Source organism: Epinephelus moara, chromosome 1 (genome assembly GCF_006386435.1).
Source record: "Epinephelus moara isolate mb chromosome 1, YSFRI_EMoa_1.0, whole genome shotgun sequence".
Lineage (NCBI taxonomy): Eukaryota > Metazoa > Chordata > Actinopteri > Perciformes > Serranidae > Epinephelus > Epinephelus moara.
The window spans coordinates 47,994,989-48,021,742 of record NC_065506.1 but is presented as its reverse complement, the minus strand read 5'-3'; the positions used below and the strand labels follow the sequence as shown (position 1 = coordinate 48,021,742).

Below are 26,754 nucleotides of genomic sequence, written 5' to 3'. Positions count from 1 at the left end.
ACAACAAAAAAAGTTAAATGGGACTGTAATGGAAAGATGAGAAATCTTTTTGAATTGTCAAATGGAGGCAGTTTAGTTGGCTAATAGAATGCTTCCCCAAAGAACAAAGCTTACATCACCTCACATGTATCTGAATAATGAACATGTAACTTGTGTGCCATGAAGTTTTGGATCTGCTGAGTTTCAACATGTTCTCATCCCCACTTGTAAAATACTGCTGCTTTGTCATTGGACCTACACGTCAAAATGTGACATGCATTGTGTCTTTTCAAAAGCCACTTCTGTTTTCACGGGAAATGTACAGTTTCTGCTTGTTACATGCAAACAGTCTTTCAAAATAAACTTACAACATTGATATAACACTTGACTTTTATGCGTCCACGTTGGCGGTAGTTGCGGCCTGAGGCATTATGTTTTCGTGTTGTCGTTCATTTTCATGAATGCCATATTTCAAGAACACCTTGAGGGAATTCCTTCAAATTTGGCAAAAATGTCCACTTGGACTCAACAATGAACTGATTAGATTTGGGGGGTCATAGATCAGAGGTCAAGGTCGTTGTGATCTCATCTGTCTCATGCTTGTGAACGTGATATCTCAAGAATGCCTTGAGAGACAAATTTCACACAAACTTTGAGCCATGGATGAACTGATTAGAATTTGGTGGTCAAAGGTCAAGGTTGTTGTGACCTCATCTGTCTAACTCTTGTGAATGCAATAGTGCAACATCTACTTGGACTCAAGGATGAACTGATTCGATTTTGGTGGTCAAAGGTCACTGTAACCTTGTATCTGTCTCATTTCGTGAGCCACCGAAGGACCGCCCTGCAGATTTATTATTGGTTCTGCAACGTAGGAGTTTTTTTAAACTCTGAAATTGTATCCGCCCATCTAAACACAAAATCAGGGAGAAAGTCATCAGTCTTTAGTTAAGCAAAGCGTCTAAAGACTGACTTGTGAGTCTACTTTGCACTGTACCTGGATTTTTATTCTAACTTACTGATATACACATTGTTAACCATTCCTGAATGAAGTGCAGTTGACATAGTATACTGTGCACAACCAGGTCAGCAGCAAAAGTCTGCAGTGTACCTTTCTGCAAACCACAGATCTGTTAGTTTATACATTATTATGTAGCAGATGCATTGACTCTTATGGTTGGGGTTAGGAAGAAGTCATGTTTTAGCTTAAAATGCCCAGTTTGAGGGACAATCCTCGCTAAAAAAGCAACAGTGTCTTTTGTCTGCAACAACCACCTTTTGTGCAACTATTCCAGCAAGAAAAAACAGAAACAGGTCACTGAAAAACATCCGCATCTGAGGGCTAAATAAGCCTTTGGAAGAAGAGCAAGCGGTCACTTAAACACACTCATGTTAGGGGGCTAAAAATCCTCTGGAAGAAGTGCGACCAGTCACTTAAAAGCACCCATACAGGGGGTTTAAAAGCCTCGTGAAGAAGAGCTAGCGGCCACTTAAAAGCACCCAGGTTCAGGTGCAAAAAAGCCGCTGTAAACAGCAACAACTTGCTAAAAAACAACCGACTTTGTTGCTTGTTGGTGTTGAACAGTGGTCTGCAGCTTGGCAGGCGTTTCCCCTAGGTGTCACACCATCCATCATCCCCTCTACCACCAAATGATGAAGTCAGGTCATACGCTCTGTCACTTAAGAAACGTGCAAATGTAACATAGCTTGAAAATGGATGCCGAGAGATTTAACTCCGTTTTATCAAAAGTGTGCTCAGTCCACAAGATTGTGGAAATGAAGGACTTACAGCGACTTGAGCCATTTTGTACCGCTACACGTGTTTCTAGTCGGACTATGTTTACGAGCACAAGAGTTCAGTGAGCCACCGAAGGGCCGCCCTGCGGATTTACTATTGGTTCTGCAACGTAGGGAGTTTTTTTAAACTCTGAAATTGTATCCGCCCATCTAAACACAAAATCAGGGAGAAAGACATCAGTCTTTAGTTAAGCAAAGCATCTAAAGACTGACTTGTGAGTCTACTGGTGCGCAGGTACATCATACATACATACTGCTGTGAAAATTGACTCTGTGCATTGATTCCTGATACCAACTTCAGTGACAAAGCAGCAGTATTTGACGAGTTGGGAGTGAGTTTTGAAGTCATCCAGGTAACATCGAGCAACTGAGTGATAAAATCACTTGTGTATGATGCGAAAGCTAAAGAAGACATTCTTTAAGAATTTAAATCAAAGGAGATATTTCAGCACAATAACAATGAGACGAAAGGTCAAATTCATCTTGAGGAAATGCTTGTGCACCAATATAAATGCTGCAGTCTAAAGTTAACTCCAAATAGTTTCAGTCATAAATGCAGTCACGTCTGCTTCATACCTGAAACAGACTGTTTAGAAAAGGAAAAGTTTCTTTTAATTTCAGTCAGCAAAAGGCACATGTTATTTGTGTTAGTGATAAATCACTGTGTCCCACTGAGAAGCTGAAGCTGCAGCAGCATTAAGAGTAAAGTTTAAATGCAGACGTGCAGTACAGTGTATTTCCAAATAGAAAGATCAGCTGTGTTACAAATAAACTGTCGTACTACACTCGACTAGAATAATAATGAAAAGTGGGTCAGGTTAACTCACTCCACCAGCAGTCAAAGGCTAAGCCAACAACTGACTAATTTTCACACTGACAGTCAAATCTGAGTGGGTTTATTTACGACACAAAGAAGCATTTGTGTCTCACACTGACTGTTTCCCTGTTAATCAAATGAGTGATGATCACTCGCAGGAGAAACATGACGGACCTCCCAGTGGAGCTGAATATTTAATGGCAGGTTGCTGCTGTGTTCTTTGATTCAGACTGAAGCTGAAGTTTCAGACTGCCCTCAAACTCCTCAGTGATTTAAATAAAAATACAGAACATTTCAGAGAGGAGTCAGAGCATCTGGTCATCATCAGCCCGCGGCGTTTTGTCTGTCCGGCTGTGACTCACCTCTGAGGCAGCGGTCTCCTCTGACGGGTTCACCAACACCACTGTCTCCAGGACATCACTCTGATACTGGAGAATCCGCTGGCCTGCAGGACAAACAGGGAGAAAAACACGCATGACTACACCAAGGCCAAATAATGACTGAGCTACAGAAGCCAGAGGTAAGTACTGTAACTGCTTGTTAAACTCCACAACACTTACACAGAGGACAAAGATTCATCAGTAGGATGCAATGACACAATCTCTAACAGTGAACAAACACAACTTGCTTAAAGTTAAATGAGAGGATCGATACCATTCTCACTGTATAGCACTGTCATTGTTTTTTCCACAAAATATGAAACTATTGTCAGAAGAAAAGAAAAAGTTCCAGCACTAAACTCCGAGTCTGAGAAACAGGAAAATCTGTGAGCTCATTATATATTCGCGTCTGCCCTCCCTCCTGTTCCTGACAGATCTCCAGCCGACCTTTGGGCCAATCACAACCACTTTCTGTTTCTGTTTCACATGATGACAACCTGCAGAGTTTTGGTGCTCTATGCAAAATACGTGATCATCATTTTTGACTCATGCACTCTCACATCTTTATGGCTGATATCTCCAAAACTCAGCAACTCACATTAAAACTATCTAGACTGATACACAGCACTACAGGTAAGAGGAAGAATATGTACTTTTGATTCTGGGGGTGAACTGTAGCTTTCAACACTTCAAACAGCCGTTGGTTGGGTGTGATGTAGGACATCTGTGGGCCTGTCTTGGTGTTGCATCTTCCTTCTGATAACCACCGTAAGAACGTGATGTCACATCCTGACATCTCCAGCAGTCATGGAAAGATTTTAAAACATCTGCAGAAGTCAGACCCACAATTGTGAACATGGTCCCATGTGGTGGCACGGTGGTGGAGGGAGAGTTTGCATGTTCTCCCTGTGTCAGTGTGGGTTTCCTCCAGGTGCTCCGACATGTTCTCCCCGTGTCAGCGTGGGTTTCCTCCAGGTGCTCTGACATGTTCTCCCTGTGTCAGCATGGGTTTCCTCCAGGTGCTCTGACATGTTCTCCCTGTGTCAGCGTGGGTTTCCTCCAGGTGCTCTGACATGTTCTCCCTGTGTCAGCGTGGGTTTCCTCCAGGTGCTCTGACATGTTCTCCCTGTGTCAGCGTGGGTTTCCTCCAGGTGCTCCAGCTTCCTCCCACAGTCCAAAGACATGCAGGTTAATTGATAACTCTAAATTGTCCGTAGGTGTGAATGTGAGTGTGAATGGTTGTCTGTCTCTATGTGTCAGCCCTGTGATAGTCTGGTGACCTGTCCAGTGTGAACCCTGCCTCTCACCTAAGACATCAGCCCCCCTGTGACCCCCAACAGGATAAGTGGTTATGGAAAATGAATGAATGAATGTTCACATGTTGAATTAGTGAAAAATTCGAACCCCATTTTGTAGAAGGAATCATAAAGTAGATTATTTAGACTCTGTAGGATGTCTGGCAGAACAGAGCTGCTTGTTAAAGGGTTAAATCAGAAGAAAAACATTATGTAAATACTACATGACCAGCGTCACATACTGACATTACAACGCCCTGTCTTCCAGCATCTGTCAACACAATTACTCTGCACATATGGCTGCGTGCATAAACACCCTCGTCCCCACCCCGCCTCCTCTTTTTGCTCACTTGCCATCTTATGTCTCCGCTGGCCCTGACCAAAGCCCCCCCGACGAGTTTAATCATGGAAATACGCTCTTTTCACACACAATCACAACAATAATGCAAAAATATAATCCCTCAGCCATAAGCCCTCATTGGCTGTTGCTATGGTGATGCTTCTCCGGCTGTTGCTGCTAGCGGAGTTACACTGACCCAGTCTTGGCTGAGGGAGACGCATTGCAGCATTTCTGCGGGAGGGAGGGGAGGCTGGTGCTGCATGAGAGGATGCACGCAGCATCACACAGTACAGGAGGTGAAGGCGAGTGCCAGAGCAGCAGCAGCAGCAGCAGCATCATGAGCATGCAGGCTCTTCATCAGAGGATCTATATTTAGCAAGAAAGATGTTGCTGCTCTTCTGCCTCAAAAAATGTGAAAGAGCAGTGTCTCCTGTTTCTGCTGAGAGAGGAGGAGGCATGGAAAATGTCTTAATATTCAGGGGTTATGTGTCAGAGCATCGTAAACAGCCACAGATACACGAGACACTGATAACATGTCCCTTTGAAACAGTTTTTGGGGACGATATCAGCCGACGAGTCAGAATCATGAGCTAATTTGTGCAAACTAACAGCCAGCGTCAGATCAGCAGCATGTTTAGTGAGTAAACACACTGTGGCCCAGTTTATAGATGCTGATGTTTTACCGTCACGTTCACAATCTGAATTTGTTCAGCTGCTGATAGACGAAGTAGAGTGGAACTGATGGTTGTGGCTTTTTTTCTTTCTGAACCCAGGAGACTGTTTGAATGTAAAAATAACGCCAACAGAGAAAAAGCATTTACAGTACGCAGCGTTAACACTGTACTCTGAATGAATTAACTCGTGCTGGGAGGAAAAAACAATATTAACATTCAGATTTTTTTATGTTCTCAGTTTGTTAATGAAGACTTGAAGCTCATTCGCTGCTGTGTGGACACATTTGGTGCTTTCCTCCTGCCAACTACCAAACATTTCCATCCACATTTCACCACTTTGTGATTTTATGTCCTAACTCTGATCACCAGGGATGTTCTGTAGCCCATTGGCTCTCAGTGATTGCAGACCACTGGCAGCTGCGTTTACTCCCAGTCAGCACACAATGTGGTAGAAACTGTCCAAACTGTGGCTCAATTTCATGAATATTACTGACAACAGTTGACGGAGCAATAATTAGGGTAATTTAATAGGTGTGGAGTCTGTCAACACACTCAGAGGGAGGTCTGTCCAGATTCGGCTACTTTAATATTGGACCCTCGTGATGAAGTTTTCAAGGATTTATCACACTGATGGACACATCATATTTTTTACTCTACTTTGCACTTAGTCTCGCCACCAGACAATCAGAGATCTCCGCCTTCTGATAGTCTGGGGACACTCCTTTCTAAAGTGTGTTTAACACACCGGCGAAAACAGCCGGCAACAAAGCAACGCAAGAGTTCAGCGAGCCACCGAAGGGCCGCCCTGCGGATTTACTATTGGTTCTGCAACGTAGGGAGTTTTTTTAAACTCTGAAATTGTATCCGCCCATCTAAACACAAAATCAGGGAGAAAGTCATCAGTCTTTAGTTAAGCAAAGCGTCTAAAGACTGACTTGTGAGTCTACTTTGCACTGTACCTGGATTTTTATTCTAACTTACTGATATACACATTGTTAACCATTCCTGAATGAAGTGCAGTTGACATAGTATACTGTGCACAACCAGGTCAGCAGCAAAAGTCTGCAGCGTACCTTTCTGCAAACCACAGATCTGTTAGTTTATACATTATTATGTAGCAGATGCATTGACTCTTATGGTTGGGGTTAGGAAGAAGTTATGTTTTAGCTTAAAATGCCCAGTGTGAGGGACAATCCTCGCTAAAAAAGCAACAGTGTCTTTTGTCTGCAACAACCACCTTTTGTGCAACTATTCCAGCAGGAAAAAACAGAAACAGGTCACTGAAAAACATCCGCATCTGAGGGCTAAATAAGCCTTTGGAAGAAGAGCAAGCGGTCACTTAAACACACTCATGTTAGGGGGCTAAAAATCCTCTGGAAGAAGTGCGACCAGTCACTTAAAAGCACCCATACAGGGGGTTTAAAAGCCTTGTGAAGAAGAGCTAGCGGCCACTTAAAAGCACCCAGGTTCAGGTGCAAAAAAGCCGCTGTAAACAGCAACAACTTGCTAAAAAACAATCGACTTTGTCGCTTGTTGGTGTTGAACAGTGGTCTGCAGCTTGGCAGGCGTTTCCCCTAGGTGTCAGGTCATACGCTCTGTCACTTAAGAAACGTGCAAATGTAACATATTCATGGTTTTCAGAAACATACAGTGCCACCATTTCCCTCTTGTGTCTGGGCTGCTGTGCATTGCTCCTACTATTTAAGGCTGTGGTTTCCATCCTGGGGGTCATGACCCCTTCTACAGGTTGTGTGATAAATTGATAAATCTGAATGGTTGTAAGTTCATTAACAGGGTGCGAAAGAAGCTGTGTAAAATTATATTCATGTTTTTTCTAACAAAAAAAAAAAAAAAAAAAATCTTGTGAAATACAGGAAACTGAAAAATGTTAAATTTCAGACCTCTAACACTGACTTTAAACAATCTGAGGTTTGAAGGGAAAATATTTCTTTGATCAAACTGTTGATAATCTATGGTCATATGCATTAGTATCAAGTTGGGTGATGAGAGTAAGACTTTATAAATGTGCCTGTCATCAGAGGAAAATAATGACAGCTTCATTTTCTAATAACATTTTGACATAAAAGTTAATGTTTGGTATCGAATTAAAGACACAAGCCTCATTTTAAACAATGTCTGACCTCTGACAGCTTTATTTCAGGGAGGTCTTATGACCTCACTGACCAGCCTTTACATTAACTGCATTTATCATTATCTCATCTCTTTCAGTGCCTTTAAGTGTGATGACATCACATTAATCTGAGCGCTGGAGAGAAGATAAAACCGTTTCTACGACCTTCACATCAAACGACAAGACAGGAGAACAGGTACGACCCTTTGTTCTGACAGAATCACTGCTGACCACCAGGGTCATAAAAGATATAAAGCTAAAATAATTTAATCACATATAAAATGTCATGAATGGAAAGACATGCTGAACACAGTCATGACATGGGTCTTAGGTTAGGGAAGGTTTATTAATGACTAAAACACTCTGAGTACTTTTTCGTTCTGTCGTTCTCACGTGCAGATCGTGTTCTTTTATTTCAGTCTTTTGAAGGTTTGTTTAAAATCTACCAGCTGCAGATAAAACCTCTCTCAGACACAACACGACTGCTGATATTAAAGCTAGGCTCAGTTTGACCTGCACAGACTTTTAAATACCTTAGATTGAGGATTTTTTTCTACAGTGTGCTAAACCTGTCAGTTTGATGGTGTTTAATAATCTATTAACACAAAAAGCCAGTAACTTCACCTGTGTATGGTGCAGTCTGAAATAAGATTAAACAATATGACTTATTGTTAAATCTTAGTGATTATTTTCTCCACTAAACTATCAATGGACTGTAACACGCTCAAATTTGCAGTAGCTGTGGCCACGTTCACACATGCAGCGAGGCTTTTTGCTCTTTTGCTCTGTTAATCAGCTGACCTTTGGCTCGTGACCAATCTTTCCACAAATCTGTGAATCCATTTGGAAGTTATGCTCCTTTTTGCAATAGGCCAACTCCCCACCTTCTTTACATCCACTGGCATAAACACAAACACACACCTATACACACACACACTTGACCTCCATGCCAGATTTCAGTCTCCTGGGACAATCAATCAGAGGGCTTTACAGCATACGACATCCCTCTGTCCTTAGGACCCTCGCAGCGGATAAGGAAAAACTCCCCCAAAAAAACCTTTAACGGGGATAATCATGTTCAGTGTGTTTCCATTAACACACCTGTGACGTTCACATCGTATCCTGTTGTGCTTTGTGTCCTGAGGCTGCCTGAAAGCAGCGAGGATCAGGAGCTGGGCTCCGATTTGTTTTTTCCTCATCCTGGCGATCAGCACATCTGGGTGATGTTAGTATACTGTTCCCGCTCCCAGTGTGCAGCTCCTGGTGTGGGTCAGCTCAGGTGTATTAACTTGCGCCCATCATAGTGACTTAACACGTCATTCTGTTTGTTGTGCCAAACTCAACATTTGTATATTGTGTTTCATATCATAGGCCCACAAATATTTATCCATATCTCATCATTTTTCAGACTTTGATCCTCTGCCTGCTCCTTCCTGTGCCCAAGGAGATTCATTTATTTATTTAATGGTTCTGTATCATCAGACTATTATTAACATAAACAGGTGATTTTAATCTAAAGCAGTAACCACTGTATGTGCATGTGTGAACGCCTCAGACTTGAAGTGTAATAAACTGGTTCTTCTGTGAAACAACATGACCCTCATCCATTTAAAATCAACATTAGTTCTTCTGAGGTCATTTAAGTGAAAGTAATGCAAAAGTGGTGTAATAAGTAACTTATTACTTTCAAATGAAGGTAACTAGTTGTATCTAATATATAACATTTTGAGACTATCTTGCCTGATCCTGTAGATCAACTAATTGTAGCTTTATTCCTGATTTGTGTCAGTCAACATCTGATCAAAGAAGAACTAAAACATTTAAGAATCTGACAAAGAATTTGACGCCCACCTTTATAATTGAAGCACGTTTCTGTCGATACTCAAGAAGTACTGAAGACTTCTGGTGAGAAACTGGTTTTAAAAGCCAGATATTGTTCTAATTAGAGACTAGACCCCATGTGTATCAGTAAATATGAGCTTTTGATATAAGGTTTTCATAAATGAAGATGTGTGTGTGTGTGTGTGTGTGTGTGTGTGTGGGGGGGGGGTCTCCTGTGCCTCTTGTGCTCGTGGCCCATGATTCCTTGCTGCTCCCCTGTGGTGTCACAAAACACGGCCACTCCAGTCATCTAACAGAAACGCTCTGCATGTCTAAGGGGCCCATTAACCGCCTCGCTCTTCTCATTCCTATTTCAAGCTGTCCAAGGACAATCTCCTGTAAAGCCACTTGTGTGCCCACACATCATTCAGACTGTTATCATGGAAATGAATGTAGTCTGGGCCGCGGTGGCTCTTCATCAGGCTCAACACAACACACTAATAATGGAAGATTAACTGAGGGAGGAAGAGTGCTCGTAAAATTATGACCCTCAGTCGGCCCTGTTGGCTCTGAAGGATAAAGTCACTCCAGCAGCACAGATATGAGGTGATGGTTGGTGCATTGGACCAGTACTGTTCCCCTGATAGCTACTGGACAATTACTGGTTAATAACTGGTCTATACTGTCTCTCTGACCAAACAATCCCAACTCAAGGTGCACTTACAGTACTAGCTTTCTCCAGAGCTTCCAACTGTATCGCAGTCTTCATCAGCCGAATTAGGCTTATTGTGAGGAAGATGGACCTGACGTGCAAGCTCAGTAGCTGTCATGATTTTATGAAATGATTTTAAAGGTGGGGCAAGCAAAAATGTGGTGAGTTCATTTACCAGACCATAAGTGAGACAAGAATTAACTATTAGCGAGGCGCCTTCTTGCTCATCTGATAAAGTGTGTGCCTCATAGGCCTTGTTCAGACTGCCAGCCAAAATCGGATTTTTAGCCAATCTACATTGGAACCAGATGGCTCTTATGAAGTCTGAACAGTCATAAATGACATGAAATCTGATTTTTGCAAACCAGATTGAAACCACCTTTGGGAGGTAGTTTCAAATCGCATTTGGACAGATGTGTCTGAGTCTGAACAGCTCCTATATCATATGACTTCACACAATGCACGCTAGATGACGCCTCCGCTCCGACGTCGTTGCCACAGCAACTTGTCAGATTGGTCAATAATGTGGCCCAGTCTGAACAGAGCTAAATCCGATTTGGACACTTGCTAAAAACAGTGTGGACAGTCAGCAGTCAAAAATCGGATTTGAGAAGGAATCAGATTTGAATCAGATTCGCCTGCAGTCTGAACGCAGCCATACTGACTGAAGCCTTTGCAGTGGCCCAGATTCAATTCCAACCTGCGGTCTTTTGCTGCACATCTTTCCCCTTCTCTTCCCACAATTTCCCTTCTCTCTCCATTTGCTCTACAAGAAAGTCTAAAAGCCCAAACATGACCTTGAAGGGAAAAAAAGCTGCTAGCTACCCAACAGTCTCTCCGCCTTGCTCGCCACCACAGAATGAGAGCGGGCAGCAGCTCAGGAAACAGACTTTCAGGAGGCAGCTTCAGGAGGGTCAGGACTGTCCGTCCCCTGGAGCTTAGGTTTGTTCTGACTGGATTCTGATTGATGCAGTGTCTTTTACTGCCTGGAAAACAGGAGATCGGGTGCTGGGTGCTTCTCTTGTGCCTTTTTTGTGCCAGCTTTCAACAGCCCGGCGGCAGACTGCATCTGAGGTTGCTCAGCAGCCTTAACAAGCATCGTATCGTTTACCTGAAATCGAGTGCAGAGTGTGTAGGCCTATCGTTAAAAAGCAGACTTTGGAAATATGACTTTTGTATCTCATAATTATGATTTACTATCTTAAACTTTTAAGAAAAGATCTCATAACAAGACAACAGGTGTCGCACTGTGTTCTGTGACCCTTTTAATTATGAGCTTTTACTTGATTTCAGGAGAGCGAGTTTTAAAGGAACTGTAGATATTTAAATTTCCATCTCTCCTCATGAAATGGATTGTGTGAATCTGTCGACAGAGTGAGCCTTCAGTCTCCACTAATAACGTGCACATGGACAAGAAGTCCTTGAACTGCTCTGAATAAAAGAAAAAGAGGAAATTTTAACACTACAGATCCATTCAGCTCCATCTTGTGAAAACTGTTTGATGAGATCCAAACCCTTTAGAACAGCTACTAAATGGACCTTGTGGTTGTTATGTTGCCAAGATAAAGTCTTATATCATCAGTATATGCATGCACACACACACACACACACACACACACACACACACAGTCCTCTGCTAAATGTGTTTTGTCCTCTTTCAGCTTTACAAAGTAAGATGGTGCAGAAGAAAAGCTTCCCTCCACACTTGAGATGTCTGATAGTGAGTGGGTGTTTTACAGCATTAAGGAGTAAATGGAAAGCAGAGCAAGCCTACACACTCGTGCCTCCGGTGCATGATGGGAAGCACTTTGCAGGCGCTGCTGTCCGAGCCGGCAGCGACACATTTTCTGCCACAGCTTTCACATGCTGGCACGCCACCCAAGGCCGAGAGACATGTCAGCTGTGTGTTTGTGTTTATTTGTGGACATCGTGGTAGAAGTAGACCATGTCCCATATATGTCACTCTGTGTGACTCCACGTTCTCCTCACGCTCGGGCTACACACACACAGGGGTTAAAAATACAACAGGAGAGTGTGGCATGCGGTTGGTTGGTGAGCGTTTCCTCTGCTGAGATAACATCAGGTACGTCAGACAGAAGACGCACTGACTCTGGCCTCCTACAGGCTCATATTCTTCAATATAACTCCATTAAATAACTGACACACAACTTTAAGTACAACCTGTCAAAGGTTAGAGATAATTCTAAAAGCCCTCCTGTTGTGAGCGAATGGAGTCGAGCTGTTAAAGACATTTTTGGCTGCAGAAGCTCCTGTGAATAAACTAATTAGGTGCTGCTTCTGTTGTCTGGCAGGTCATCGTTCGTTCGGTTTCCATCTGGCAGCAGCTTTTGTTTATAACCTATAAGCTTGTTCATTTTGAGTGGCAGCATGATAAATGATCCCCGTCCTTTGTAACAAAGCAGTGAAGCTGCCCTCGTTATGACTGGTCAGAGTCATCAGAGGGTTATTAGTCACAGCAGGGAAAGCTGAATGTGAAGATAATGAGTGGACGTTCTGTAATTATTACCACATAAACAGTGGTAACTGCTGTTTGTTACAGGAGCGCTCTAACACGTCCAAATATGATCAATGTGGTGTTTATTCAGCAGAGATGCTTTAATTTAGGTTTTAGCTCCATATCTCTGGGGACTGTGATGTCAGTTAGTTGGTCTGTTAAACAAACAAGTATCTCAGCAACTGTGAAGAACTTTGGTAAAACATTCATGTTTTCTAGAGGATGAATCCTACTGACTTTGGTAACCCGCTGACTTTTCATGTAGCGGCATCAACTGGTCAAAATTTCCACTTGTCCAACTCTTCACTTCAGGACGGTTTATCTCTAAAAGCTGTACTTTCTCTACACTTTATAGTTTAATGTTTACATGTTAAAATGAGCCGTCGTCACGATGACCTCAGTTTATCAGCTGGAGGTGCAGCTGCCTCTCCCCCACAGGGCTGTAGGCTCCATAGGAGTGTTAAAATGTGTTTGTCTTGTTGTGTTATTGGGAGCCAGAATAGAAGGAGTCATGTCTCCAAACCAGCCGCCACTGCCCGTCAACAAAAACAAAGACAACTATGGTTAAATGTGATAAGACCAAAGGACTGGACGGAGGCCATCATCAAAAATGCTCACATGTGCAGCGCACACTTCATATCAGGTTAGGGAAAAAGTATTTCCTGTTGTAGGGATGAATAAGGTTATGTGTATTAAGGGTTATCATGTCCACCTCATCAGAAACTGGGGAGGGATTAAGAGGAATATTGGATTTCTCTGGAACGCTAACTTTTTAGCACATTAGCTAACGTTAGCTTCCATAGCAAAACAAACAAGTGTGGTCCTCCTTTGTAAGATTGGCTTCCTGTGACATCATCCATCCACTGAGTGAGAGCATACGGGTCGGCCAGTCTGGTCCCGTTGGTCAGTGTTTACTTATTCAAGTAACACTGGCGGTCCCGGAGAGTGAGTGACCTGACATGGTGCGTTGGTAAATTCAGTCTGACGCTCTACACTAAAATGAGAGCCCTGTTGGTGGAAGAAACGGAGCGTTATATTTCTACATGAATGAACCAACGGTTAAGTTAATCACACATTCACTCCGCTCGGCGCTCTGCTGCTCCGTCTCCACAGACAGAGTGTCCAGAGTGCGCTCTGCCACTCTGAGAGTGCGCTGCTCTGGATAACCCAACGCTACATTCAGACAGCGCTCCCAATTTATCAACGCTCCAGTTTGTGTCAGAGTGCGCTCCCACACTCACAATGAGTGTTTCTGAACGCACCACTCACATCATCTTCCTCCATCGTTTAAAACAAGACAACAGAACATGCTAGCTAGCGCTAGCGTCATACTGTTTACTGGCAATAAAAGGGTCAATACATCCACGGGTTGCCGTCAAACCAAAACAAATTTGCTTAAAGTTGCTTAAAAGCAGAGAAGTGAGCCCTTTCACATCGCTTTTTGGATTCATTGTAAGAAGACTGTACAGCCGTGCCAGCAGCTCTCTAGCCAGATCGTCTTTGGTTTGAAAGGTAACTTTCTCTAACAGCACTAACAGAGCAGACACACCAACTATGTGACTCTGCAGCAGAGGTGATGCTTCTTCTTTACGAGGAACATCACTGATTGGTGCATCAGTAAATCAGTGTTTCCTGTCCTGATCCATCACTTAACCCCTCGTCCATCCATCAGACCGTATACAGACCAACACATACACTAAACAGAACACATAAACGAGTGCAGAGCACCGGAGCACGACTGTAACTGCAGGAAATGAAACATTAAAGTGAATCATGACTCCAACCAACAGGAGCAGAGTTATAAAATAAAAGCATTTCCTCTGTGGGATGTAACTGTGACACGCAGCTGATTTGTACCTGCTGCTTTCACCGTCACATGTATTAACTCTGATGCAGCTCTCAGGTGAGCCTGGAGGGAAATAATCAAAGGACTGAATTAGAGCCTGTGGTGCAGCAGCAGCACTTCATGATATTAAAAGCTGTGTGGCTGCTGTAACATTTTTTTGTGAGTAGAGTTTGCTCACAAATTAAATCTCATGACGGTGTACCTACATGAACAGACACTGATCAGGTGAGAAAAAAACAAATACTGTAGTTAAAAGCTGAATCCATATGGGCACGCTTGTTCGGACATGCTATAAAGATATTTAGGAGGACGATACAAAAATGTTCTTGCATGCCACCCTGTGACTGTTGGTAGAAGATTCATCAGGATCTTTGGTCTTAAAGACTGATGCTTTTGACTCATTAAACACACAGCCAATCCTCAGCTGTGTGTTGAAATGTTATTAAGGAGATTTGTCTGCGGTAAGACAAATCCAATCACTGGCATTAATATTTTGTTGTAAGCATTGTATGGTTCTGCAATTTGAATCTATTCACTTTGGGATTTTTGGTTTAATTTTGGATTAATTTAGCAACTCTTTGTGTTGTTTTGTTTGTACTGATTTAATAATAATGCATTTAGAGATCATGTGATGGCCACTGAGGTTCAAGGCTGCTGTAATCTTTGTGCTATTAGACGATTGGAAATGACAGAATGTTCGAACATCATTGTGTAATCTTTCAAATAAATCTTCCTCCACTGCTTTACTCAATTTAACTAATTCAACTTTTAATTAATGTGTCCTTATTTGCACGTTATCATAATGAAGAGAACACTGCTCTCACTCTGCACACACAATAATGGGGGACCTTTAAAAGACATACCTAATTAAATGAGCATTTATGCTGTGCTTTGTTAGAAGGGTGCACTAAGGGTAATATGAAGGGGTGTGTGTGTGTGTGTGTGTGTGTGTGTGTGTGTGCGTGTGTGTGTGTGTGTGATGGTGACATGAACGCTCAGATCAGATCGTGGTCACAACTCACAGCATGAGCGAGCACAAACTGAGCTCTGTGGAATACAACCTGACAACGGTCAACATCAGACCAGCCTGGATTTAAATAAATGTCATTATTATCTCGAGCTTATCTTCAAACTTAATGATGTCACATCTCAAAATGTCACACACACCTCTATAAAATCCGCTCTCACCTGCTGCAGGAATAAACCTTCCCTCAGGTAACCAAGAAACAGCTTGTTAGCAGCAACGGAAACCAATTAGCACCGCCAACACCGAATATTCAGTTAAAACAACACCATGTGTTTTTCTTATTAACTGCATCGTCGGGCATCGTGACATCAAACAGATCGATCTAATCAGTGCTACATGAGGACTAACGATTAGCCAATCAGCACCAACGGTGGACTAACTCGGTTGTCAAGTGATGCACTGAAACCAGTGAGGAGTAATGGTGACCAATGGCGACCTCTAGACAAGATAGACGCTGCTATTGAGGCTGTTCTAAATCGACATGTCTTCTCAATATTGTCCAACACAGGGGTTTGTTTTTAGTTTTTTCCCGTTCCACTCTTAGCGCTAAAACAACTGTCCTATCGAAAGCTTGCCGGCATTTGCTGTCACCAACATTTTCCCCTTGTCTCAAAGGTAGTCAAGGCTACGTTACCTTTTTCAAAACACCTACCAGAGATCTCATCACCAACGATGCACGGCATGGCTGCAAACGGCACTCAGGCTTTCTGATTGTGTTATTATTTTTCCAATCTATGATACAGAGTGTTATGCAGTATGGAATAGGGGTGGGAATCGCCAGAGGACCCACAACACGATATTGCAATATGCTGAGTATTGCGATACACTGTATTGTTATTTATTACCTTTTTTTTCAGCTTCAAATTATTTCCCCAAAGGAAAACTTTGTCAGCATCAGTTTTACCTCCAAAGATAAAGTTTTCAGTCTATTCATCGACTTTATTGCAGCAAAATGTGACACAGAGCAGACAGACTGACCAACACCGACAGATTAAGCGCAAAAAATATCTGTGTACATGTAGACCAGACCGTAAAACCAGTATGTTGGCGTGGCTACACGTCACTGTGGACGTTAGATTCAGGCGTATATGTGGGTCTGTAGTGATTGGTTAGGGAGTGGACACAATGTCAGACTGAAGATGGAAACATAGCATAAAACGTCAACAATTCTGTCTGAGATCAGGTTACATGACTAACTGTTAGCCCCTCAGTACTTTCTGACTCCTTTAACCTACAGTATGTGGTCAGTCTATTGGTTCCTAACAGAAACATAAATCTTAAACATGGTCAGTGGTTCAGTGACATCCCAAGATGGCTGCTCACTGGAATTTTATGAAAATGTTACTTAAAAAGGAGGAAATAACCAACACATTCTCACTGCGACGTCGTCACATGTCCACGTTTGGTCATGGACTTTCCACGTCCACATATGACGTCCAAGGTACCCTGGGTGTGTTGGTTGTTGACGTTCTGGGACGCCGTGTCAACTTCAGCCTGTTACATGCATTGTCTGTTTTCAAAATACACTTCTGTTTTCACAGGAAATGAACAGTTTGCATACAGTCTCTTTCAAAATAAAAGCACTACGTCAATACACCACCTTGAATTGACTTTTTATTCCTTCAACAACAAAAGCACGTGGTTAGGTTTAGGAAAAAAGAACATGGTTTGTCTTTACAGTCTCACGGGAAGCAAACAATGGCCACCCATGTGTAAGCCAGTGGTCCGCCATACCTCCCACCCACCCTACTCAGACTTCCACCACCTTAACTTTCGTTGTTGTCCCACCACGTTAAACAATAACACCACCCAGCCATGTATCATGCCAGCATGAAAGGACAAAGGTTGTTGTCAGTGTCTGAAGCGCTGGAATTTGATGACTTCCGATAAAACCGTGTTGAAATGGTGCATTTGTTGGGGACTACTTTCAGCAGCGGATTAATCCACATCTGGTGCTCTAAGTGTTTGTGGCAGCTGTAGAGTGTGTGTGGACTTCAGTGTGTGTTCACAGTGATGAAGGAAGATGTCACTCAGTGCAGCCATGTGGCTCACTGATGTGTTTGAATAGTTTTGGACAATGATGCAGCTCTGAGGCTCGGAGGAAACAAGGCGAACACTTCATCTGAAGCATACTGACTCCTTCAGTACAAGCAACAAAGCACATTTTTGCTGTCTCATCCGTGGGTGTAGAAATTGTTCTGTTCTTCTGTTAGTCAGATTTGTGTGTGTGTGTAGTTGGATGCTGAAATCTCTAGAAAGACACTCTTGCTCTGCCACAGCAGAAATGGAGGATGCACCTCCAGTAATGTCTTTTCCTTTTGCACTCAGCAGGCCTGTGCTGATCCTGAGCATCACACCGGCTGACTGAATGTAACACGACACGGTCGGGGGCCACACCTCTACCAAACCAGCATAAACGAGACTCTCCTTGTTGCTGGGCATCTCCACGCTCCACCCTGCCCAATCCCGCTGAGCTCAGCACTCTGCCTCACCCACCCTGAGGCATTGTGGGAGTTCACAGAGCACACTACAGGGTGGTGTGAGTGTGAGTGTGAGTGTGTGTGTGTGGGGGGAGGCAGGCTTCATGGATGTGTTGGCGTGTTTGTCTACAGGAGGATCTAATATCACAAAGAACACAATCTGATCTCGTTCAGTCGGCTCTGAAGAGACGAGGTCCTTCACAGAAACATGATTAGAGATGACCCGAGCTGCTCGGCTTCGTCCTGCTGCTCAGCCTGCACACTGTACTGCTTCGGCTAGTGTGAAGGATGAAGACGGCTCAAGGACATTTCAAAGACGTTTCCAGGACCAGTAATAAACCACTAGTTGGGTTAACTGGGTGATCTGGTTAGGGCTGGACAATACGTCAATATTATGTCAATATTATATCAATATCGTGATATGAGACTAGATATCGTCTTAGATTTTGGATATTGTGATATTGTCAGTGTCTTCTCCTGGTTTTAAAGGCTGTGTTACAGTGAAGTGATGTAATTTTCTGAACTTAAAAAGAAAACCAGCACAGAAACATTTTCTTATTTAATGTGAGCAAAACAAACAGAAATAAATGCGCTTCGGCTAAAACGCCGTCGTCAGTGGCATCGTTTTTTTGACATCACCAGACTGCTCTAGCTGCTTTATTATTTGCCTTTACTCACTTCGTCATTATATCCACATTACTGATCTTTTTTTAACAAACATCTCATTAATATTTTGTGAATGCACCAATATTCAATCCTACAATCACAGTATCGATATTGAGATGTTTGGTCAAAAGTACTGAGACATTTTTTCAGCCCTGTGATAGTCTGGTGACCTGTCCAGGGTGAACCTCGCTTCTCACCCAATGTCAGCTGGGATAGGCTCCACCCCCTGCGACCCCTAACGGGACATGAAATACCAGAGGCCTTTCCTTTAGAGGTAGTTAAAAAAAATTAATGTTTTAGGATTTAAATGTTTTGCCTTTTATTGTATTTTCTGTTGGCTTTGCTGACAGCCAGCCGGCCAGCCGAGTTACATAGTGCTTACTGTGCACCCTCCAGTCTCCACTGGTTAGCTAACATTGGCCTTGGCTGCGCTGCACTGTGCACCACCTGGGTGGGGTGGAAGCTAGCCATGGATGTATGAAGAGACCTGGATACAGCGTTGAAGCCAGGACCCCCGTTCATCCCTTTGAAAGTCGCTCAGTGGCGCATGAAGCCAAAAAACCTATATTTCTATGGTATGAAATGAACCAGCGACTTCTGGTTTAGCACCCTGTTAACTTGAAAGGGGAAAAAATGATTTAATCTCACGGCTCTTCTAGACTTTCCAAATGTTATCGGACCAAATGGATTAAATTCTGATAGTGGTCTCACAACACAAACCATCTTTCACTATTTGCTGACATTTTACAGTCTAAATAATTCATCTCTATTATTCTTCCCCCCTAAAAATGATTTAAACGATTATTAAAGGGTTTGTGAAATAAATATATATCTTCGGTCAATCGACTTAATCCAATAACCACTTAATTGTTTCAACTATACTGAAGACGTGACCTGGAATACTCTGACTCCAAGTCATCAAAAATCACGGCTTGGTCAGTGACTTCCGGCATCAGACACTGAAGAAAAAAGCCGTCCTTTCACATCGGCATTATACACGGCCTCAGGAGGAAATGCGATGGAACAACAATTGAAGTTAAGGCGGCGGAAATCTGTCTAGGGTGGGTGGGAAGGGGGGTACTTTCACTAGCGTGGCCAATGTTCACTTCCTGACTGTAAAGCCAAACCCTGTTCTTTTTTCCTAAACCTAACCACATGTTTGTTGTTGAAGGAAAAATTGTCAGTTCACGGTGTTGTACTGACATAGAGCTTTTACTTTGAAAGAGACTGCATGCAAACTACATTTCCTGTGAAAACAGAAGTGTATTTTGAAAACAGACAATGCATGTAACAGGCTGAAGTTGACACGGCGTCCCAGAACGTCAACAACCAACACACCCAGGGTACCTTGGACGTCATATGTGGACGTGGAAAGTCCATGACCAAACATCGATATGTGACGAGTGAGGGTGTGTTGTATTTTTCACTATTTTCTGACATTTTATGGATCCAATGATCAATTGAGAGGATACGTTTAAGCAGTTTTTCGTGGCAGCAAAACAACCGACAGTCTAAAACTCAAAGATTTTGGATCAGATACGATATAAACCAGAGAAATGCACATTTGAGACTCAAGTTTAAAACACTGGGAGCTGTGAATGTCGGGCATTCCTGTTTGATAAATGACTTAAACGATGAGTCAATCATCAGATATTCCACTGACAACATGTTTTAATGTTTACCAGCGATCTCAGACAAATGTCACATGTCCATCATGTAACTAAAACACCACATAAATAGCATCTTCCGCCTTGCATGCTTCTGGATCAAAACATCTGCCAGTCATCTGTGTGTACCTTTCTATTTTTGGACATTTTTGTCTGGTCTGTTGCATAAGTGTGGGGTTATTCAGAGGGTGTAGTCTAATCCTCAGCCCTGCACAGGTTTCACACGAACCGATGAGCTGCTGCGGCCTGACCAGACCAGACCACAGACTCCGAGTCTCAGCTGTTGCCTTCAGGTCAGAAAATGCGTCGCTTTTTTTTTCTTCCACCTTAAAAATCAGGTCACCCAAATTTACTCAGCTGAATTGAGAGCATGCGAGCGAGCTGACAAATGAGCATAAACTGTGAACGTGAGTCATAGAGGCTGTTTACACTGTGGCTGAAGGCCTATACACTACGCTCACCTCAGCACTGTAACATGCACCATCATCCTGTGTGATAACACGGAGCAGTGCCTGGCAGGGCTGTGGCTGCACACAGAGGTCATGGACTCTGTTATTTTGGAGAATTTGGGTTTTTTACCAGCCCAGAGGACGTGTTTACATCCTGCAACTGCACATAAATTACACATTTAAGGCTGATTATATACGATTGAGATTAAAAATTCATAAATTTAAATGTTTTTAAGGCCAAACAAAGAAATCTGAGGAACAAAATTAAGAGATTTTATAGAAAAAAGGCTTTAAAGCATGATTTAAATCATCATGTAGGGTGATCACATTTACATAACATATATTTTGACATTTAAATGCAAGAATAAGTCACATTTTGCAGCCTTTCTGTTTGCTGTAGTCACCTGAGGATGTGAGGGGGGAATCATGACCTCCTAAAATCCTGCCGTGCAGAACACTAGAAAGTACACACTGTGACTTAAATGCACCATATGCATGATGTCTATTTGCTCCTACAGGGACATTTAAATCAGATTTAACGGGCTCTTCTTTGATATTAACATGTAAACATGCGGTGAAATTGATAATCATGAGCCATAATGTTACTCACATGATATCTGCTCCCCGCCTCTGAGCACACCGAGCCTATAACGGATCCTCACATGCAGTTAATGTCAATATGAATTCCTGTTTTCATGCAGTCGGATTCCTCCAGTGACTCTGACCGATCTGCGCTGTGACGCTCCAGATTAACGACGCGCTGTTATAAAACGAGCCTCCGGTCCCGGTCTATCACCGCCTGCTTTCTGCGCGTCTATATCATCACCCTCCGGCCGAGAAGAAGCGCATCTCCGCCGCCTGGTGTGCGGGGTGTGAGGCTGTGTGATGGAGGATAAACGGTGAGGTGTCTTACCGTCCTTCAGTGGAGCTGTGGATGGATGTGAGCAGAGGGAGGGGCGGTGATGCTGCTGCTGCTGCTGCTGCTGCTGCTGCTGGGCTGCGGATGAGGATGATGAAGGCAGGATCGGCCTGGTTCAGCTCAACACCTACACTCTGCTATCTGGTGTTGCATTCAGGAGCCCCTCGTACACTCCCGTTTCGGAGGTTTCAGCAGCAATCGTGAAAAGGCTCTTTTTCTATTTAACAGTCAAAGTCGACTTGTAATCATAGGATGAGGTCCTGAGTGATAATGTGATGATGATATTTCATGCAGGGCTGGAGCCATGATTTTACCAGCAGTGAGGTCATGATTCCCCCCCATGTCCCCCTAACAAATGTTGTCCAGAAACAACAACAAGACACTAGGGGTGTAACGGTACACAAAAATCACGGTTCGGTACGTACCTCGGTACACAAGTCACGGCTCGGTTTTTTTCAGTACAGTAATGAAAAAAATAGACAACTATTAAATATTTTTTACTCATTGGTAACCTTATTACAACATACCACCACAGCAGTTAACTCTTTTTACACAATTTTTGAATGAAACAAATATATATAAAATCCTGCTTTTTCACATTGTTTGAATGAAAATAGAAATATAAAAGTGAAAAATAAAATCCTGCTGTTTTTTTAACACATTTTTTGAATGAAAAATATAAATATACATTTCTGCTTTAACAGTTTTACTCAATTAAAATAAAAAGTATAGTGCAGCTGGTCAGCTTTAAAGCCTGCTCAGATTCAGTTTTACTAGGAACTTACTTAGCTTTCCCACTTTGTTAAAGTGCAGTAAACAAAACATGCTTATATCTAAAGTGCAGCTTAAACAATTTTACTCAACTCCAATGGCGTTGGTTATTTCTTTAGCGCGATGGTCAGGGAAACGCTCTTTCTTTTTAAACGACGACGATATCGTAGTTTGCACCAGATTGCTTTTTCTAGTCGTGCCGGTTAACGTTCAAACTCGGGTGGTGTCGCTTTAGATGCGTTAGCATGTTAGACGTGTTTCCAAGTACATACCCAACCGCTGTTCTGCAGTGTCGGCACACTGCTTTCGTCTTGTCCACTTGTTTATTTCCATCTTCGTATTTTACCCTGAAACCAAAGTGTTCCCGAGCGGAGGACTTAAGGTTTGCAGGTGGGTCTTCAGGTTCGTCAGGCTCACTTGCCATGTTGTCAAAATGCGAGAATGCGCTGCACAAAGTGAAGGCGGAGATTTACGGTCGGACTAGGTCCGTCACTCAATTATGTCCGTCGGGGAACTAGATATTTTAAATGGTTCGGCTCGCAAAAACGGAATTAAAATAAAACAAAATAAAATAAAATAATGTCCTGCTCCCAATAATTCGGTACAGGGTCGTGCCGAACCAAAAGTCGCGTACCGAACGGTTCGACACAAATACACGTACCGTTACGGCCCTACAAGACACCCAAATAAAGAAATAAATGAAGACAATAATGTCTCTTTTTTCAAATCAACTTGGACCAAGCAGCAACTTCTGAAGCTAAAAAAAATTAAGCCAACGCAGAAGTGTCAAAAGCTGCAGTTCCTTTAACAGCCACTTGAAGCTGGCTCCAGAAGCCAATCAGTCCATACATAAAGATGGATGACACATCTCCACTCATCCCCACTGTGCAAAAATGAATCCGAAATATCTCGGATGCAGTTGCTGCCACCTTGTGCTGGTGTCATTTGGAGTCAGAGTCTGTGCAGTTGTGATGTCGGCAGTGTCGAGTTTCCTCCCTGACACCCATCCATATAGTGCTTTTCTAGTCTTCCGACCACTCAAAGCACTTTTACGCTACATGTCACATTCACCCATTCACACACACACATTCACACACTCTTTATACACTCTATTATACACACACTTGCAAAACATAACCACTTGCGTTAATTGTTGAAGGAAAAAATGTCAATTCACAGTGTTGTACCAACGTAGTGCTTTTATTTTGAAAGAGACTGTATGCAAACTGTACATTTCCTGTGAAAACAGAAGTGTATTTTGAAAACAGACAATGCATGTAACAGGCTGAAGTTGACACGGCGTCCCAGAACGTCAACAACCAACACACCCAGGGTACCTTGGACGTGGAAAGTCCATGACCAAACGTGGACATGTGACGAGGTCACAGTGAGGATGTGTTGACCCTGGATACCAAAGCTTAAATTGGCTTTGACCATAGACTATATATTATAAAGATGGATGACATCATGGCGCCCCAAAAGTGAAGCCAAAATGTCTTGATCATCCCCTGGTGACTGCCTACAGTATATGTTGTAACTGCCCCTCCATGTTAGATGGGATATTGACACAACTAAAAAAAAATCAAAGTTCACATCAAACTGATTTTGAAGATGATTTCTGTCATTTTATGTAGTTCCTATCACGCTGATGTTTGAGTGTTGATTTGTCCAATAAGTTTGGTTTTAATGTTATTTGATGCTATAAAAAGGGTTTGGCATCATGTTTATCGGCTGTGTGTGCTACTTGGTGTACTCATGATCCATAGTGCTGCTCTTGGTTGGTTGGAAATTTGGCGTGAGGTCTCGTGTGTGTTTGTGTGTGTGTGTGTGTGTGTCTGTGTGTGTGTGTGTGTGTGTGTGTGTATTTAGTATTTTGCTGGCCTAAGGTGGTCCAATTTTAAGTATTGACTCCAGAAATACTTACAATCTTATGAAATACCCACCATGTTTATGTTTCATGACGTAACCCTGCCACAGTAATTTATACTCTTGGTTTGGTAACACCTGTTGCAGCTGATTCATTTGCCCTCAAAATATGTCATTTCAAGTGAATAGTGCTAATAAATGATCACCTATTAAATCAATCTGGGTCTTCTAAAACTTTATGGATGATCCAGATTAAATGCAGGGTTATTTTAATTTTACAGGTAGATAAAGTTGGCATTTGGCTGTAAGGTTGTACTGATCCACTGCCATGTGACCGTGAAGGAACCAACAGCTCTGAGTGTACTGTGGAGGTGATGATTTAGAAATTTAGTTTATTAAGACAAATAAAGTCAGATATTATTTTGCAGTGGGAACTGAGTGAATTGTCTTTTCTGGGAACGGGACTTTTCACACAGCTGTGACTCAAACAGCAGCTGCTGGGTGGAACAAACTAAAATAGACTCTGAGTTGTGCCAACATGACCCACTGTAAACCATGAATCATAACATTTGACCAGCAGAGAGGACGACGTAGAGGCTAATTCATTGAGGTGGATGTCAGTGTTTCAGCTGCGCTCCCTGTCAAAGGAAGTCTAGATGTTTTTCACTTTGTACCTTAAATAACTGGTTTTTTTAGATCACACAGATTTATTTCCTTTGATACAAGAATAACTCACAAAGAGACGCAGAGCAACATGAACAAATATAATGAGACTGTCATTTATCAGCTTTATACGGAGGCTTATGGGTGATGAGAAACCTTCTCAAATAATGACTTGGTATCTGAAAATAAAGACTTAGTATTTTTAAAATAACAACAATGACTCAGTGTCTCAGGATAATGACATAGTATTCCAAAATAATGAGAAACTTTACTTTTTTTGTATCATTTCTCAGTATTTTCAGACACTACGTCATTATTTTTTTAAACAGTTTCTTATTATTTTCAGTTTCTCATTATTTTAGGATACTCAGTCATTATTTTGATACTAAATTGTTATTTTGAGAAATTCTATCATTATTCTTAGACACTAAGTCATTACTTTGAGATACTCAGTTACTTTTTGTTACACTATATCATTATTTTAGGTAAGGTCATTTTAAGATACTAACTCATTATTTTTAAAGGTTCTCTTTATTTTGAGATTCGAAGTTATTATTTTAAGAAATAATGAAAGTATTTTTGAGAAATTATGTCATTTTTGAGGTACTAAGTAATTATTCTCAAAGTTTTTTATTATTTGAAGATCTAAGTCATTATCTTGATATAGTTTTTTTGGTAACACTTTACTTGAAGGTATCTACATAAGGGTGACATGACACTGTCATAACTATGACATGAGTCTATCATGAACTTGTCATAAACATTATGTACATGTCATAAACGTTTATGACTGCTGTCTTTAAGTGTCATTCGGTTTTTGTAATGACAAGTTGACATTGTTTGGGTTGTCTTGATTATGACAACTTGACTTTAATCAAAGCGACATTACCAGAAGTTGTCTTTGTAATGACAAGTTGACATTAAATTTGTTTGGGATGTCCTTATTATGACAACTTGACATTAACCAGGATGACATTACCAGAAGATGTCTTTGTCATAACAATAATAATCATTATGTCAACTTGTCATAAACACATTTCTTGTTAATGTCAACTTGTCATGACAAAGACATCTTCTGGTAATGTACATAATGTCCATGACAGGTTCATGACTGTGTCATGTCACTCTTATGAAGATACCTTCAAGTAAAGTGTTACCGTTTTTGTTGTTTTTTTGGGGTTTTTTTGTGATACGTCTTTTTTGAGACACTAAATCTTTTTTTTTTTTAATCATAAAGTTTCTAATTATAATGAATCACAGGATCTTTTTTTCATCACACTGTATTTGTCAGAAATGGTCTTCCATAACTTTCACACTGCTGACTGGGACAAAAGAAAAGTTTCACCTTCAGGTCTGATTATAAAAAGGTACCCTATTTAAAAGGAGCGTTGCCAGCGGTTGCCATGGTGTTTTAAAAACCGGCTGTGTAAAAAGCCTGTTGGTGAAACTGGAGTGTATCATATCCAGTGTGTTGAAGCAGCACTGATGCAGCATCATCTCAGATGACCGGCAGTCTCCTCTAAATGTCACACAGCTGTTAGCAACACAGCTCAACTGCCCGGCCTGCCGCACCCTTCTCTCCAGACGTGCTGCTTTTCTCTCCCCTGAATGTCTCAGATATTCCGGCTCTCCTCCCTCCTCCACCCCTTACATCACTCTCCCGTCACACACACACACACACACACACACACACACACACACACACACACACACACACACACACAGCAGCTGGTCAAGGTCATATTTGTAGACGTATGTGTTTCTGTAAAGGTTGTGAAGTATTTCCACCCTGACTGGGAGCTTTAAACTTGAGCGGCTCTGTCCTCAGTGAGCTGTGTGGAGCTGTGTGGAGCTGGTCGTATAAAAAGCAGCAGCCGTTTTCTGCTGAATAAAAATACATTTGTGTGTGAGTGTGGTGTTTGAGCCCGAGGCAAGACAA

General features: G+C 42.2%; 2 protein-coding genes across 4 annotated transcripts in view; both read right to left on the bottom strand.

The window, feature by feature from the left end:
- LOC126393455 (CUGBP Elav-like family member 1) overlaps positions 1 to 26,754 on the bottom strand; it is a 377,556-nt gene that overhangs the window by 116,647 nt on the left and 234,155 nt on the right. The window lies entirely within an intron of this gene.
- The window catches only part of map1aa (microtubule-associated protein 1Aa), a 64,555-nt gene that overhangs the window by 14,797 nt on the left and 23,004 nt on the right, over positions 1 to 26,754 (bottom strand). Inside the window, exons 1-2 of one of the 3 annotated variants that reach the window (XM_050046531.1) lie at positions 21,510 to 21,626; positions 2,956 to 3,038 (exon numbers count right to left, since the gene is read on the bottom strand). Coding sequence is in view for 1 of the 3 variants with exons in the window: in XM_050046454.1 (XP_049902411.1) it covers positions 2,956 to 3,038 (83 nt within the window). In the remaining 2 variants the exon portion in view is untranslated. Of the gene's footprint in view, positions 1 to 2,955; positions 3,039 to 21,206; positions 21,260 to 21,509; positions 21,627 to 26,754 lie in introns of those variants that run through there. The other 2 variants (XM_050046601.1, XM_050046454.1) reach the window with 2 other exon arrangements.